Below are 17,487 nucleotides of genomic sequence, written 5' to 3'. Positions count from 1 at the left end.
TTCTGTTCAGGTCAGTGAACTGCGGATCAACAAAATATAACAAAACCAAAAACAAATTCTTCTATAACTAAAAGTAAAAAAAACAATTCTGTGAAGAAAAAGCATTCATGAAAATAACAGTTGTGACAACATTAACTGCATTAAGTGTAATTCTATCCATTATTTTAGTAGGGCACATTCAATTAAATGAAAATGTTGTAAGAAGCTGCATGCAAACAAACACTTGGGGTTTTCTGTTTAAAAGTGCCTAACAGTTCAGCTGTTCTCCTCTGTGCAAATTGAATTAGTATAGATCAGCTCAGGTGAATTTACATGGAAGACCTTTCTTGGCAGCTTTGGAATACGGTAAATATGTTTTGTCACATGAGTTAACGTTCCTGGACAAAGGTTAAAATCAGATAAACTTAAGCAGGATATAAAACTCAGAGAATCACTTTGTTGTTATAGACTCAAAAACATGATGCAGATAAAGCTTAAATAATCTTGTTGCCTTTCAATATGTGGACAATAAATGTCCCATTTAGTTGGGCCTCTGTGCCCTACATTCTTCTTCTTTCATTTTTCTCTATTTTTTACTTTTATTTTAAATCCAAAAATTCAAAAACGAACAAGTTTCCGCCTGGTCCAACACCACTTCCACTGATAGGTAACCTTCACTTACTGAATATGAAGAGACCAGACTTCTCTTTAATGAGGGTGAGTTAAAAGCAGCCTATTATCAAATATTTAATGTCCACAAAGTTATTAAAAGATAATTTCTAAGGTGACTATATTATTTCAAACTTCAAAAAAAGTTTATCATTTTCCTGGATTAGTTTCTGTTGATCTTACAATTCATGTAATGCCTACCTCGAAAGTTTTGAAACATATGGATTTTGTTTCTTAACTGAAAAAAAAACTCAGACAATCATTTTAGATCAGGCTGCATATCTAATTAAGAAACAAATAAACTGCATGCTGCTACAGCAATTAGACTGATATTTTACTTTTTATAAGATCAATAGTGATTCATTATTAGTTGTGTTTTCTTGTATTGAGACAAAAACGTAAACTGTATTAAATGTGGTATTTACAATGAACTAAAACAGCAAATATTTTGTCACCAGCAATAAAAAATATATTGAAAAGTGTACTCGGCAGACAAGAAAATAACATTTGTGACAATGCAATGTTTAAAGTAACTATCATTTTACATTTGTGAGTTCTCTGAAATGTCACCTTTTATATGAATATCTGTTCATGTTCAAGTCTTATAAAATAATCTTTCTGACTGTTTTTCTTGATATGCACATTTTTATTGCTTCCATAAATGTAAACAGTGGCTGTTAATACTAAGCAATGTTTCTTATTGTTTAGGTTGGTTACCTATTCAGCAATAGTATTAATTGATCTTTTTTTGCTGAACAGGGTACAGATTACATCACATGATCTCATCAGGCCCTAGGATGCATGAACACAGTACATGGAAGCATATGTGTATTATGCATATTCAGTTTAGTGCTGCAGAGCAAACACTGAGATTCAAGTCACAGGCTGCAGTACTGAATGCCTGTGTATAACGGAAAGTCTATATTTCTGACTGATGCACAGAAAGTAAGCATGGGTGTGGAAGTTGAACTTACCATAACAGTAGATGTTTGAATGACCACTGTCACAGTAACCTTAGCTATATGGGTTATATCCTCAGCAAGACATAACCCATATAGCTAAGGCTACTGTTACAGTGATCAATATGAAGAACATATGTACAGAACTCTTCCTGCCATGATATGGACATTCCAAACTATATGTTTCATTTCTTGCATTGAAACACAGTACAGCACAAAAGGAATAATTAATAATGTATATGACAGGAATACGCCTCACTAATTATCAATTCCCTGTCCCTGTCCTGTTGTCATGCCTAACAGCAATTCTTCTAGAACTGCAGTTCATTAGGCATAATGACAGAAACAAGGTCATTATCATAGCATGATAATGAAAGGATCTCACAGTCTGACACCTCTTGTTGGCCAGATTTGGTGGGGGGGGGCTGATATTTTGTAGACGTGGAGACTGTGTTGATGGTGTTGCAGGTTTGTTTAGTTTATCCTACTTTGCAAGGTCAGAAAGGTTTTTTTTTTTAATATGTATTTTAGTGCTGAAAGGATGCCCAGCTCTGGTAACTGAGCAATGCATCAAAAGTAAGGAGGAATTTAATGGTGAAACAGAATGCACCAAAGAACAGGTAGATGGTACTAGATTCATAACTTATGTAGTCAGAACCAGCCATACCCTGCTGCTTAAATGTAATGAATTACATATAATCCTGGGGAAACTCAATAGCATTTGTAATCGATACATGGGGTACTACAACTATGCACATGGGTAAGACTACATGTAGCATTTGTAATCCATACATGGGGTACTACAGCTATGCACATGGGTAAGACTACATGTAGCATTTGTAATCCATACATGGGGTACTACAACTATGCACATGGGTAAGACTACATGGAGCATTTGTAATCCATACATGGGTACTACAACTATGCACATGGGTAAGACTACATGTAGCATTTGTAATCCATACATGGGGTACTACAACTATGTACATGGGTAAGACTACATGTAGCATTTGTAATCCATACATGGGGTACTACAACTATGCACATGGGTAAGACTACATGTAGCATTTGTAATCCATACATGGGGTACCACAACTATGTACATGGGTAAGACTACATGTAGCATTTGTAATCCATACATGGGGTACTACAACTATGCACATGGGTAAGACTACATGTAGCATTTGTAATCCCTACATGGGTATTACAACTATGTACATGGGTAAGACTACATGTAGCATTTGTAATCCATACATGGGGTACTACAACTATGCACATGGGTAAGACTACATGTAGCATTTGTAATCCATACATGGGGTACTACAACTATGTACATGGGTAAGACTACATGTAGCATTTGTAATCCATATATGGGGTACTACAACTATGCACTCAGTTAAGACTACATGCAACAACTTATTCCACTAAGTACCATTGTCTATGAAGCATGCAGGGCTTTAGCATGCTGCTCCATGGCATATCAGTCCTACTCAGTGGAGCACATGGTTTACAGAAAGCACCTTCATGAATAAGGTACATGTTTTTTTCTGACTTGTAAACTACATACAGTGATGATCAAGTGAGTAGTACCACTAAAGTAACAGACCGATTGGGAACTTGGAAAAATTCTGTTTGGAAAATACATTCAGGGAGGGTCAAAGATACATTTAGTGAGGATAGACGAGAGTACAAGGAATGTGTGGGTATATACATGTATATATGTATTATATATATGTATGAGAGAACTGAATATTGTCAAATCCCTGTTTGGTCCACATCTGTGCTAGACTGTACAATTCTCAGGGTTGAGAAATACGCCTTTTTCCCAACATTGTGCAGTCTATGAGTTAGTATATGTAATTAGCATGGAGTTGGGGTGCATGTTTTATTCTATTTTTTTAAATGAATGTTTTGCCTGTGCTGAGATAATTGCTTGTAGACCTATTGTGGTTGACGTTTTAACTGTCTGCATTTGGGGTCTGTTGATGTATGCCAGCAGACCCATCTTTCTCTCCATCTCTCTCTCTCTCACTACACACACACATATATATACACATACACACACGCACACACACACACACACACACACACACACACACACACACACACACACACACACACACACACACACACACACACACACACACACACAGTCACACATTTGCAAAGACAGCAACATTGACTCCGGCAATCTCAAAATCATTAGACTGAAACTCGAAAATACATATGCCTACACTGCAAATCCAGGAATAATTACTAACAAGAGTCCAGCAGGGTGGGGCATGTCTGGGAGCTCGATATTGGGAATCTCGATAGTGTCTGATATTTGGTCTTATGACTTTTGGGCTTCCTCGATTCTATGTTGTAGTCATCAAGTATGTGATCGCCAGCCTGCACATATACATATACATGTACATATACATATACATGTACAGATACATATACATATACATATAGATATACATATACATATACATATATGTATATGGCTGCAGTACACTTTGTCGAGGCACAGCATGTGGATAAATATGTATGGTGGTAGAGCTTGTTGAAAGCACTCATTGTTGAGTCCAGGAATCAATGAAAGAAGTGACATCAAATGTTGCTTTTTGTTATAGTATGATTGTGCAGTCACAGGAAGTGGGAGTGCTTCTTAATGCCCAAACTTTTAGATATAATTAAACTTTCAGCATTAGGGGATAGAGTATGTGCATGTGAGTGTTTGCGGGTAAGGATTAGAATAAGGGCTAGGGAAGGGATTCGATTTTCTGTAGGGCGTGTGTTTTTTTTATGTAAAGTGTGTGTGTATGTATTGTTTAGTGGTATGGTTAGGGAAAAGGCAATGTGTAGAATTGGGGTTCATAGATTCATTGGTAAGTACTTGGCTAGCTGCCCTTGAGGGCCATTTTAAACCTAGCCAATTTCCCTTTTTGTGCTCAACTTAATCTATCTCATTTGGTTAGAGATTGGCCTTAACCCATCATATGGTCAATGATTATATATTACCTTGAATGAAAATGACTGAGATCATACCACAGATAATGAGGGGAAACATGCATGGGATAAAGCATTTAGGAGCTGCCTTTGTCCATTAGTAGTACAGGAAGCAGTCGTGGGGTAAATTTTATATTTCCCCAGAAACATGTGAGTAAGGTAGTACAAGAGAAAGCCCTCCCACCCATACTTACTCATGTGTACTAACCCTAACTCTAACCCAGCCCCTAAGCTCAACCCTGTGCATTGCCTTACTAAAAATCTTTTCCCTAACTATACCATTACATATGTCTACAAGTCATTCTATATTGCAATCTCAAGATGCCAAAACCTTGACACTTACAAGATTAAGCCAAAATGCTCATATCTTGTAAACTCAAAAAAAACAAACAAAATTTCTGTTTTTGCAGGGGTGGCATGCACACACATATAGAAGGATAGATAGATAGATATAGATATAGATATAGATATAGATATAGATATAGATATAGATATAAATATATATATATATAATAAGCATAATGAAGCACTGGTGGCAGCAGTTAAAAACACACACATTTAATTTTGTTTATCCATAAGGAAAATGTAATGCAGCAGCTCAGATGGCTTTCAAAATTAACAAAAGTGTAGCTTCGAGGTTTTCATAGGTTCCTAGGATGATACTAGGCTAGTGGCCCATAGGCTCTTATAAGCCTAGCCAAGAATTTTGCCCATGTTCCCATAAAGTCAGTACCTGTTTCCCCTGTCCAATAAGGACACAGGTGACATCCCAGGGTTGTATTTTCTGTTACCCCTCCAGTCGTCCAGGTTCCTCTTAAAGAAGGCTAGTAAGGTACTATGCTTCACATGGAGAGGGAGTCTATTCCACAAATGGGGGAGTCTTTGGGACACAAATATATCTTTGCCAACAAGTTCTGTTAATGTCACTGACCAAGCTGAGACCTTGTGTGTGGGTTGCATGAGTGGAGTTTGACTTACGGATATGCAACAACTCCATCAAGGCTGGGTCTGAGACAGCCTTGTATGCCAGACACAGGTCACCTCTGAGCAGTCTGTATAAGACTGAGTAGAGAGACAGGGATTTTTGCCTATCTGTATACTATAAGTGTTTGAGACCCTGGATTTTCCTGGTTAGGAACCTCTGTGGTCTCTCCAGGTGCTGCATGTGCTTGGCAAGGTACATGCCTAAGGGGGCATTGTACTTGATAATGGGTCTGATAAGGGAACAGTACAGGGTTCTCCCACACATCTGCACAAACTGGTTTGTCCTTACATCAATTGGCCTAAGGCTGCAGGTCTCTCACAAGCTCAGATTTCAGTTCTGTAAAACAACTACTCTCACCAGGTACAACTCCACATCAAGCTCTGATTGGGCTGCCATAATCCATGCATCCAGGGTCTTCCAGAAAGTTCTTGCTTACCTCCATGCTCATCTTCTCCTTGAGCTTCAATTGCATTTGCAGCCTAAAATCATATATACCACAGTATTTGGCAATAACTGCCCTTGTTCACTAACTAATACACTCATATTCCTGGCTAGCATTCTCTGTTAATGTTCCTTCATTTCAGTTACTTTACCCTGATCTTAATGGCATAATACATATTACCCTACTCAGTATGTTACAATTTTATTTTATTTTATTTTTACATTTGTTAATTGGGTATGCACACTGTTCCATGGAACGTTTTCAGGGATGGCATGGATTCAATAGGCAATAAAGAAAGAAACAGCATTAAACAAATGCTTGATCACAAGAAACATTAACTACAAAAATCACACAAAACAATGACAGTTTAAGTACTTGCTAATTTATTTAATGAAAGTAAAATGGCCAAGTACAAAACCATGAGTGTTTGGCTGAAAATGATGGGTTGTAGGACTTGGATAACTTATCAGCATTCCAATTTGCTATAGTTCACTGTAAACTGGAATGGTTGCAAAGTTAGTAGCCATCAGCATAACTTATATTGTCGTCCCATTTTATTGCTAAACACACTTTTCCCATACTGCATATTTTCCTTCTGATATAGCATGCAGGTACTCCTCACCTTGAAGGTATTGAGAGTTCATAGACCTACTTTAGATGCACCACTATATAGGGCACATTCTTTAGTAAAATCTGAAGTCACTAACAAAGGTTCAGAACATAGGATCCTTTTTAGTTCATTAGATGTTCTATCTACCTCAAAAGTTCAAAAGACTATCGCACCTTGACAGGAATTTTCCCTCCTGTGAGGTCTGCCAAGGGAGAGGCAGTAGTCATATAATTAGGCACAAACTTTATGTAGTAACCACTGAAACAAGCCACTAAGGGTTATAACGGAAGGTTTTTTTTTACTTCTTTTGGTGGAGGAGATGAGTGTTATTTGTCAGTATCAGCTCTGTGCATGGGATAGCTATCAAACTTTGATGTGCTATTCATTTTGTTAAGGTCATTATAGAATGCAATACTTCAATCAAGTTCAGAAGGTAGCACGGTTGGCCGCTCTATTCACCTTGTGACTCTTCTACCACTCTCAGCTTCATCGTTTTTTTAATTCCTTCTCTTGCTGACTGCTTTTGTGACTTGGTAATCTGCAAGGTCCCAGTCCAGCCTTATTTTCAAGCATTGCAACTGTAATGCAGTCCATCCGTTTAGTTATTCCTGGCATGTCTGAAAACACTTTTATTGCTTAACAGAAATTCTTTTATGTCTTGCTTTTGTATGTTTGACAAGGATTCCTCTAACTGCATTCCAGTTGCCATGACTTCAGCATGTTGATGAGATAGATTACTGTATGTTTCTTTCCTGATTATCTAACTTTATAGCTCATTGTGTTTTTTTTCCAGCCACTTCAAATGGTCCTTACCACTTCACCAGAAATTTGATGTCCATGGAGTACACTAACATTTATAGCCAATCTCCTATGTTAATTTCTCTAGACTGGTCATTTTTACTATAAACTCATAGCTGCAACTCCTGTGCTCTCTGCATGTACTCCTTTACTATGGATATCACCAACTTTAGTCTAGCCTACAAAGTAACATAGTGTTGCATTATACTTTAAATGGTATCTTCTCTTCTTTCCAAGTTTCCTAAACAATGTCAAGCAGTCCCTAGAGATTCCTGCCATGTAAAAGGTCAAATGGGATAAAGCTAGTTGAAGTATGTGACATCTCTGCCACAGCAAACATTAAATAAGGTAACAGCTGGTTCACTTATCTGGCAATGGCCTTAGCATTAGTTTTGAAAATGGCACTGTTTTGTGAAATGTTGTAGAGTGGTCCAGTATTACTGGTATGTATTAATGCCTATTATTGGACTTTACTAGAGGCTCTATAATGTCCACAGAAATACTTTTCATTGGTCCAGTGATACACATTGAAATCAGTAGGCTCTTAAACCCAGGATGGGGCACAATCTTTTAGCATTATGAACAAGAAGCACAATCTTTTTTTTTTTTTTTTTTTTACTCAAATTATTTTTATTTTGATGAAATAACACAATAATTTAATAGATTCATAACATTTAATAACTATTTACAGTATTTACATTCAGCCTGACAAAAAAGATTCAGATAAAAACATTTGTAGTTAAATAATAAGTTAATATATAAACTATGATAGTTAGGAAGAGTTTGGTTCCATCTGTAGGGTATCAATCAAATTCAAAACTTTCCTCCATGGACTATAAACCAATGGCTTAGGAAAAGTTCTTAACTCTTTAGTTCTTTTCTCCATTAGTATGCATTTCTTCAGTGATGATAAGAATTTCTCCATTGTGGGTGCTACATTAGAGTTCCATATTCTAGTTATACATATTCTGGTTATTGCTAACATTGTCCACAACAAATACAGGTCATCTTTCTTCATATTATTACTATTAACAACATTCAATAAAATTAAAAACTTTGTCAAAGCAAACATATCAGTATAGATAGCTTGAAGAAATGTGTTAATCTCATTCCAATATGGTTTGATATTAGTACAGTCATAAAAAATATGAGACCAGTCAGCAGTAGTAGAAAGATGACATCGCCAACATAACTTGCTGTTTGAAGGGTTCATTTTTGAGAATTTCTTGGGTATCAAAAAGGATCTGTGTAGAAATTTCCAATGTAAAATTGTCCAGAATTGTAAGAAATTAGTTTAACTGAAATTAAAATGCTTGTTTTATCTTCCATTGATAATGATACTTGAAATTCTTTAGTTAGATATTGCCAATAAGAATCTTTAGGAGCTGTCTTATAGACAATTGTTATATAGATATGATAATTCATTCTTAACATTGATATCATTATATAGAATTCCAAAAATCCAGTTTTATAATTTTTGGTATGGTTTTGAAGGATGAGTTATGCATTATTCTACACAGATCCTTAGTGTATGCTGTGACACTCTGAAGAACCAACCAGTCATTAGGGTATTGGCCATAGATTGACAATATGCTTTGTGTGTTCAAAGCTTGTTGGTTTTTAATACATTGCAATCAACAAAATAGGTTATTATTTTTCCATAAACCAAAAATCTCTCTATGTGTTTTATCAGGGAAATCCCTTGTAATAGTAAATGGTATTAAAAATCTATGCCACAGTTTTATATCTAAATTTGTGTTAATGAATTTTCTAAACACATCAAAATATTGTTTATTAGTTTTAGTTTAGTTAATTTTGTTGTACTATACTGTAAATTTAAACTTAAATAGTGCCATATCTTGTTATCTTTGTCAATTACCAAAGCATTCTTTGATAAACAACTTTCATTCATTAGTATAATGGAGTGTAACTGTTTCCAGTTGGAAGAGTATCTAGTAGTTATCCAATTCATCACTATTTTAATTATAGATGCCTTTATATAAGTTTTAATCTCTGGGAATTTTAACCCCCCTTGTTCACATTTTCTGATATGATGAGAATATGCCACTCTATTTCTTTTGGGGTACCATAGGGATTTCATCAGAGCTGAAGTGGTTTCTTTAAGGATTTTCTTTCCTGGTGAAAGTATAAGGGCTTGTGCTATAAATAATATTTTAGGTAACAAAACCATTTTATCAGTTGTAAGCTATCGTCAAATGTTATAAACAAATTATTCCATTTGCTTATTAATGTCTTCATTAAGTCTATGGCTTTAGCATAGTTAACATGTAAGGTTTCCTCTATATTCTTGCCTAGGACTATTCCTAAATAGTCTAGAGTTGAAACTAGGTTTCCAATAATATGATTAACTGGAACCTGTATGTTCTTTTTTTATTTAATAATAAATATTTTGATTTAGATTTGTTGAAGAAGAGTCCTGAGATTTCTGGAAATTTGTTACTATATCCACTTCACCTAACACTTCTTTAGAGTTGGGTAAGGTAAGTAAAACATCATCAGCAAACATCATTATTTTAGAAATATATTGGTCATATATATTTATACTTCTTATCTTTGGGTTATTACATATTAAAATGGCAAGTATTTCTATGGCCAGAGCAAATAGGATAGGGGACACGGGATATCCTTGTCTAGTACCTCTAGTGATTTGGATTGCTTTGGAAGTAAAGAGACTTAATTTGACATATGCTAGATTATTTTCACAGATTTTCTTTATCATTGTTATAAAAGGGGGGATCAAATAACTGTAAGACTTTAAACAAATAACCCCAATTTAAGGAGTCATAGGCCTTTTCAATATCTGCACATATTATCAATGCTTCATGGTTTCCTCTATTAAGGTAATATATCAGAGTTAATACTCTTTTAATATTATCCTGTGTATGCCTGTTATGTATGAAACCAGTTTGGTCTTCATTAATTATTTTAGATATGGATATTTTCAATCTATTGACCATAATTGACATAAATAGTTTATAATCATTATTCAACAAAGAAATTGTTCTATATGAGTTGCAATGATTAGGGTCCTTATTCTCTTTTACTATAGGGGAAATTAGAGAATATCTCCAAGAAGGAGGGACATTTGCTAATGTTTGAACTTCAAGAAAGGTTTTATGTAGGAGAGAGATTATAGAAGAAGGGAAAAATCTATAAATTTCTATAATTTCTATAAATAAGCCATCTATTCCAGGTGCTTTATTAGACTTACTTCCTTTAATCCCATCTAGAGTTTATTTTTGAGAAATAGGTTTGTGTAGATCTAACTTAAGTTCCTCAGGAATTCTTGTTATGTTGGGAACGATATTCTCTAACGTCTCACATTAATTTGTATTTATTTTATCTTTATAATGCATAATGTTAATTAAAAGCCTCCAGATTCTCCCCAATGTCTGAGACTTTTTTCATTTTTCCTTCATGAAAGATACTATCAATGTTATTAATTTTTTATTGTATCTTAACTTTCATAGATGGGTTATGAAGATGCTTAGGGGGGGTAGCATAAGAATTTAATTTCAGTTTTTCCATAGCTAAATTAGTTTTATGGGATAATATTTCATTATATTTCTTATTTGCTTCTTCTGTTTTCCTCTTATTATCTGTAGCAATTAAGTTTTTATTAGATTTAAGAGATAATATTTGATTTTGGAGTTGCTGTAACTCTGAGTCCCATTCTTTAATTTTATTTTTGTACCATCTAATGGTTGTACCATATAGACAGGCCTTAAGAGAATCCCAAACTTCAGGTTTATAATTAATCTCTAAGAAAATCTGAAGTTCAGAAGTTATACAAGATTTAAAGTCTTTAATTTTTGTGATATATGAAGGAATCCTTGAAGTAATAACTAACTGATTGAATTTCAAGTGTATTGTTAACAACAGGGAATTATGATCTGAAAAGGGACAAGGTTGTATCGAAAAATTTAAGATTTTAGAATAAAGATCTTGTGAGATATACATTTTATCTATTCTAGTTTGGGTACCATGTCTATAGTCCTGGTGTGAGAATAGTAAAGAATTTGGCCCCAAAGCATTAAATGTATCTTTTAATTTAAACATTTCTGTCCATTTTTAACTATTTGGCTGAGGACAATAATCTAGGAGATTTCCTATTGGTAGTTTCTGTAATATCTGTGATACAATTGAAGTCACCTCCTAGTATAATATTACCTTTATAAGTAGTTATAATAAAGTAAGTGTTTCTTAGCTAGTCCAACCCCCATACCTGGGAACCAGTATAAATTAACCAGGGTCCAAATTCTATTATTAAACTTAAGTATAACTAAGGCAGTGAGTCCATCATTATCTTCATGTTTGTAAATGATTTGGGGATTTAAGAAAGTCTTTTTTCATAGAATTGTTACTTCTCTGGTCTTATTTTTATAAGAAGATTGAGCAAGTATTGTGTATTCCTTAGGGTCCCACATAAATGCACCATTTATTTTAAAGTATGTCTCTTTGAGAAAAACTACTTGAGCCCTGTTTAGTTTAAGATACCTTAGTAGGTTGGCTCTCTTATATAGGTTGTTTAAGCCATTAGTATTTAAGGATATCAAAGTTAAATCCATATCTGAATTCTTTAAAGATAACAAATAATAAAGGAACTTGTATTAACAGAATCCTGCATAGACAATAGAATATCAATTGTTGTATTTCTATTTATCTCAATCCAAATAACTTTCCCCATGAAAGATAAAAGTAAAATAATTGTGCCAGGCATTTCAAAACTAGAAAAACAGTTAAATAAAAAATAGCATATTTCACTCTGATATAAACTTTAATACCCCCTATACATGGAATGAAATACATTCCTAGTCTAGCAAACAAAACTAAATCTGCTAGACTACCTATCCCAGCCATCAACCTTTGTTGGCTCGAGTCCATGAAAATAAAGTAAAAAAATGGAGAATCTATTATAAATTAAGAGAAAAATAGTAGTGATAAACAACTAATCAGATAGTAATTCCAATTAGGTTTTAGAGATGAGTTACATACACTATTATTAGAAACATTAAACATTTATACAGTAATTGTTCACTAAGGAAGCAAGAGATATATTAGGATATATATAATCTGAATTTAGTGCTTAATAGACTAAGGAAACATTAGCTTTATTAACAATCTAAATGATTACCCAAAATACCTAAGCATGACATCTGTATTCTAATAAAAACTTCAAAATGGCAGAACAAATCAAAGAATCATTTAGCATTTGTATTTACTTGCCCTCTGAATAAATCTTACCATAACAAACTCCCACTAAATAAAAACTTCACAAGAATTGGGTGTTAGCACATAGTGAGTGTGTGTCATTCCCAAAAGATGTTAACACAGATTTTTAGAAATATTCCATAAGACATATTTGTCCTTAATTAACTCCTAAACATTTGGAATAGCAGATGTTTAAATAACTGACTAAAATCAGTAATAATTAACTGTCATCAGTTAAAATGACAAAAATTAGTAAAAAACATTATTTATATAAAACTTACTATGGTTAACATGTCTTAAAAGTGAATGACTCAAAGACAAAATTAAGATAGAGATAGCTGTAAATATCTACCATAGTAAGAGGGTAATACTGAAACTCAGAACTTGTTTGTTGTGTTATCACAAGTCATAGATATTACTAAGCTCTTTCCATGTCATAAAGTGCTAATATACTAAAATACATGACTTTATAATAACTGAAAACCTGGCATCTGAAATATAAATAATATCTAGGATACAATAAGGAAATCAACATATTAAATGCAAAGTAATTATAGTTCAATCAAAATTATTCATACATATATTTGCTAGGATTTAGTATGGTGCTTGAGTATCCTTACAGTTATTACCATTAGTCATAAGCATTTCCTCTAAATGTATAAGCCTGTACTAAACACTTGCTAACTGCATAAAAAAGTTATTTGTAAATATCTATTTATAAAAAAACTCCAGTATATTCACTAGAAATAGTGGCTATAATTAACTGTTTACAAGAAAAAAATAACATTTCTGTATATATTTAATCACAGAATACACTACCTATTATAAAATGGAACCATGAATATGTTTGCAGACAGTGTAGCTCATAATTCTTGTAAAAGAAGCCTACTATGTTATATTAGCCAATCAGAGACTTGGCATTCACAATTAGGCTTGCATATACACATAAGATGTAATCTAATCTGATCTGCATGCATAGAATCCATGATGTCATGAGCTAAGTAAGAAAGCTTCACTTCTTAGATTTCAAACTGGCAAGCTGATGTTGTAAATATTTATTCATTCCTTACTGTTAGGACTTTGGTTCCATCCTCAGAACTGATACAGCCGTTTCCAAGCTTGTGCCAACCAAAAAGTCTCAGCTAAGACCTACTCATAATGCCCCTCTCATAGTTACTCCAGATCTCATTTGTCATGTTCCTTTGTCAGACATACCTAGCCATCTCTCTCAAAGCTAAGTGGAAATGTGTGATTTTTGGTGTAGTTTCTCTTCAAACTTTCTTGTTTTTTAGTCAGTTTAGCCTGTCCCTCTCTCTGCCTTTGGTAGGCCCTTCTTTACCACTTGTGGTATTTTTTAAATACCATCATTGGTATTCTCTCCCTTTTCTTTCCTTCTTATTGTTGTTTCCTTTAGGATACCCCTTTGTTGCCTGTACTATGCCAGACAAAGTTAAGTTGGGGTTTAAACAGTGTGACAAGTGTGGGCATAAGATACCCAACTCGGACGGCCACACTCAATCCATTTACTGTTTGGGCGTGGACCATATTAAAGTTGATTGTGACATTTGTGCTAGTTTTATCAATCACACACTAGCAGAGTGTAGGAATAAGCTTATTTTGAAAGGTTTAATTAAAACACCTTTTTCAGAGGCTCTATCTAGGTCGGAGGTCTCACCACCTCCAAAGACCAAAAAACACAAGGAAAAATGCAGTCATTTGGTTCCTACATCTCCATCAGTTAAGGAACTGAGTCAGCTCCATGCTTCTCCAGCACCCTCAGTGCAGACCTGTTCGGCACCAGACACTGTGTCTTCTCCCTCGGTGCAATCTATGATGTTGACTCCAATTTCGGTTCCATCCTCGGCACCACTGGCTTCAGTGCCATCCTTGGTTCTGACATTGGCTTCCACGACAATACCTGCTTTGGCACCATCCTTGGTCATGGTGCCGATAGCATCTTTGGCTCCACAAATTATGAACTCAGCTCCTAAAGTCAAATATCTCCCAAGAACCAGATACTCTCCAACATATGACCCTTTTTTAGGGCATCGGTTTAGCTCCTTTCTTGAAATACCTGATTCTCCTTCAGCAGCCTCCTTTAGATTCACCATGAGCCTTTCTGAACTAGACATAGTGTGGGTTGTGGACCAGCTTCTGGCAGCTAGGGGATTTCCCACTCCAGGTAGACCTTCCATCCCCCTTGGCTCAGAATCCTTCACAGCATATTCTCCTGTTTATCCTCCTCTGGCCTCTACCCAGGCCCCGGAGATCTCGGTACCAATGTCCACCCTGGTGCATACTGTCTCAGCTCTGACTACAGATTTTTCTCTGTCAGCACTGACTACCCTTGCTGCATCAGCTCTGTTGGAGCTGGTGCTCTCTCAGAGCAGTGTTTGGACTGTCGGCACCTAGATACCTAGCCTGGCACCTATTTTTTTGCTGGTGCTGTCTATGTCTATGACTCTGATGGCTTCCAGTCCTCTCTGAGCTCCTTATCTGGAGGTGGGCTCTTCAGGGTGGGGTGTGATCCCAGTTTTGAGGTTGTCCTTCTCAGTTCCAAACTCCCATCTCTCCTCGGGTGATCCTGCTTTCCAGGTGATGGAGAGGGTTCTTGCCTCCGCAGGCTTGCAGCCAGCATCAATGACATCGGCATCAGAACCCCCCCCCCAGCATGCAGCTGTCCCAACCCCCACTTCAGGATCCCAGGCATGGAAGCCGCAAGACCTCCCTTTGAAGGGAACCCTTTGTCTGGAGTCCTCCTCAGAAGATCCCACTGGGGAGCCACCCCAAAAGAAATGGTGCAAGAGGAAGAACCTTGATTTCCCTGAGGAATCTATCACTGAAGATACTGATTGTGATGAGGGGAGAAGGGTCCCCACAGTCTCCCCAGACGACGTCTCATTTGGAGACATTCTCAAAATCCTTAAGCCGTGGGGAGACTGGAAGTCCTCTAACCCTTCTTCTGAGGAATTGGTGTTTTTGCAGGCCTACCATCCCCGGCCATCTACTTCCTGGGTGACCCCACCTGCAGATGAGCTTGTTAAGCTGATTGTGCAGCCTGCATGGAAGGCTCCAGACAACATAGAACCTGTCCTCCAGTGGCTGGACAAAATTATATCCACACCTGAAGACCAGCCCTACTGGTCCAAGCAGTTGACGGTTGGTTCCATGGTCATGGTGGCGGCCACCAAGAGGGAACTGGCAAAATATATTTCCACTGTTCATCTTCTGAACAGGGAGTCTCGGGCCATGGACAGACTAGGGAAATGGACCTATGCTTCAGCAACCTTTGCCATTCGGTCGCTGAGCTATCTGGCACACTTCACTCACCTCCAAAGAGACCTAATCTCTGAAATGTCTTCCTCTCTGGTGAGGGTACTGCCTGATGAGATGTGTGACACTGTCGCCTCACAGCTAGCTACCATTGAATCTATCTCAAACTTCTCAATGCGTTTGATATCTTACACCACCAAGGGGGCAGCTCAAGCTGCTGCATTAGGCATTGTCATGAGATGTTTGGATGCGGTTGTGTGATCTTGCAGACCCATTTAAATCTTCTTTCATCAATGCGCCTGTCGATGAATCTGCAATTTTTGGTCCCAAAGTATGAGACACACAAGCACAAAGTGAGAAAGACAGAAAGACCTTGTCTGCTGTGAGCATACACTTTTCCACCCCCCATAGGTCCTACTCCAGGAACCAGAAGGGAGGAAAAATGTGGTTCAGAAAATCCCAAGGATCTTTTCATGACACTCATGGTGAGTAATCCCCCTGAGGAAGAGGGGGCAACTCATCTGGGAGATGCTCCTTTCAGGGTATAGGGGGTCCGTGTAACCAGGGCACTAGAGATTCCTTCTCTGGCCAACCCTACCAGCGCTCCTGAGCAGTGGCCCAATTCCTTTCCTCTGGAAACAGTCAGGGGTCATTTTGCTCTGCACCTACCAGCCTGCAACTTATTACTACTGATGTTTGAGTGCTGAGAATAATATCCAGAGACTACAAGATACCATTCAATTTAACTCCCAGACCCATCAAATGAATCCCCGATGTGCCACCCAATCAGAGGGAAATAGCAGCTTTAGAAATAGAAAAGCTGCTAAAAAAAAGAGTCATTCAACCAGTCTGACCAGACCAGAGAGGATCCGGGTTTTACTTGAGGTTCTTTTTAGTACCAAAAAAGACAGGGGACTGGAGACCTATCCTGGATCTCAGCCTATTGAACAAATTTATCAAACCTCAAAAATTCCAGATGGTCATGGTACAGTCCATTCTCCCCTTCCTAGGGAGGGACAACTGGATGTGCTTTATAGACCTCCAGGACGCGTATTACCACATGAAGATGGATCACCGCTCCCGGAGGTTTCTCCACTTTTGTCTGGGAGCCAATCACTACCAGTTCAGGGCACTGCCATTTGGTTTCTTGGCAGCCCCCCGCATGTTCACCAAATATATGGCAGCTGTAGTAGCTCATCTTTGACTACAAGGATACCAGGTGTTTCCGTACCTAGACAATTGGCTCCTTACAGCTCCAACCACTAATCTTCTAATCCACAGCCTCTCTTACACTCAAGGCCTCGGTCTCTGCTTGGGAATTACAATCAACAAGGACAAATCTCAAACATCCCCAACAAAAACACTGGAATTCATCGGAGCAGTCTTCGACACAACATCCTGTCAAGCTTCCCTCCCTCCTCACAGGTTTTCGAAAATAAGACACCAAATCCAAGCCCTTCTTCCACAGACCTATGTACCAGCATGCCTTGTACTGCAACTCTTAGGCTCCATGGTGGCTGCCATTACTCTAGTACCACTGGTGAGG

General features: G+C 36.9%; 1 protein-coding gene across 2 annotated transcripts in view; it reads left to right on the top strand.

Moving 5' to 3' along the window:
• Nucleotides 1-441: 441 nt before the first annotated feature.
• Nucleotides 442-17,487, top strand: part of LOC122816727 (cytochrome P450 2K1-like) — a 657,641-nt gene continuing 640,595 nt past the window's right edge. For both annotated transcript variants that reach the window (XM_044089718.1, XR_006367097.1), the window contains exon 1: nucleotides 442-696. In XM_044089718.1, coding sequence (XP_043945653.1) covers nucleotides 499-696 — 198 coding nt within the window. In that variant the 5' untranslated portion in view covers nucleotides 442-498. The remainder of the gene's footprint in view (nucleotides 697-17,487) is intronic.

This window comes from Protopterus annectens, chromosome 12.part0, assembly GCF_019279795.1.
Source record: "Protopterus annectens isolate FY-2018-M chromosome 12.part0, PAN1.0, whole genome shotgun sequence".
Taxonomy (NCBI): domain Eukaryota; kingdom Metazoa; phylum Chordata; order Ceratodontiformes; family Protopteridae; genus Protopterus; species Protopterus annectens.
This window is presented reverse-complemented; position numbering and strand designations above follow the sequence as displayed.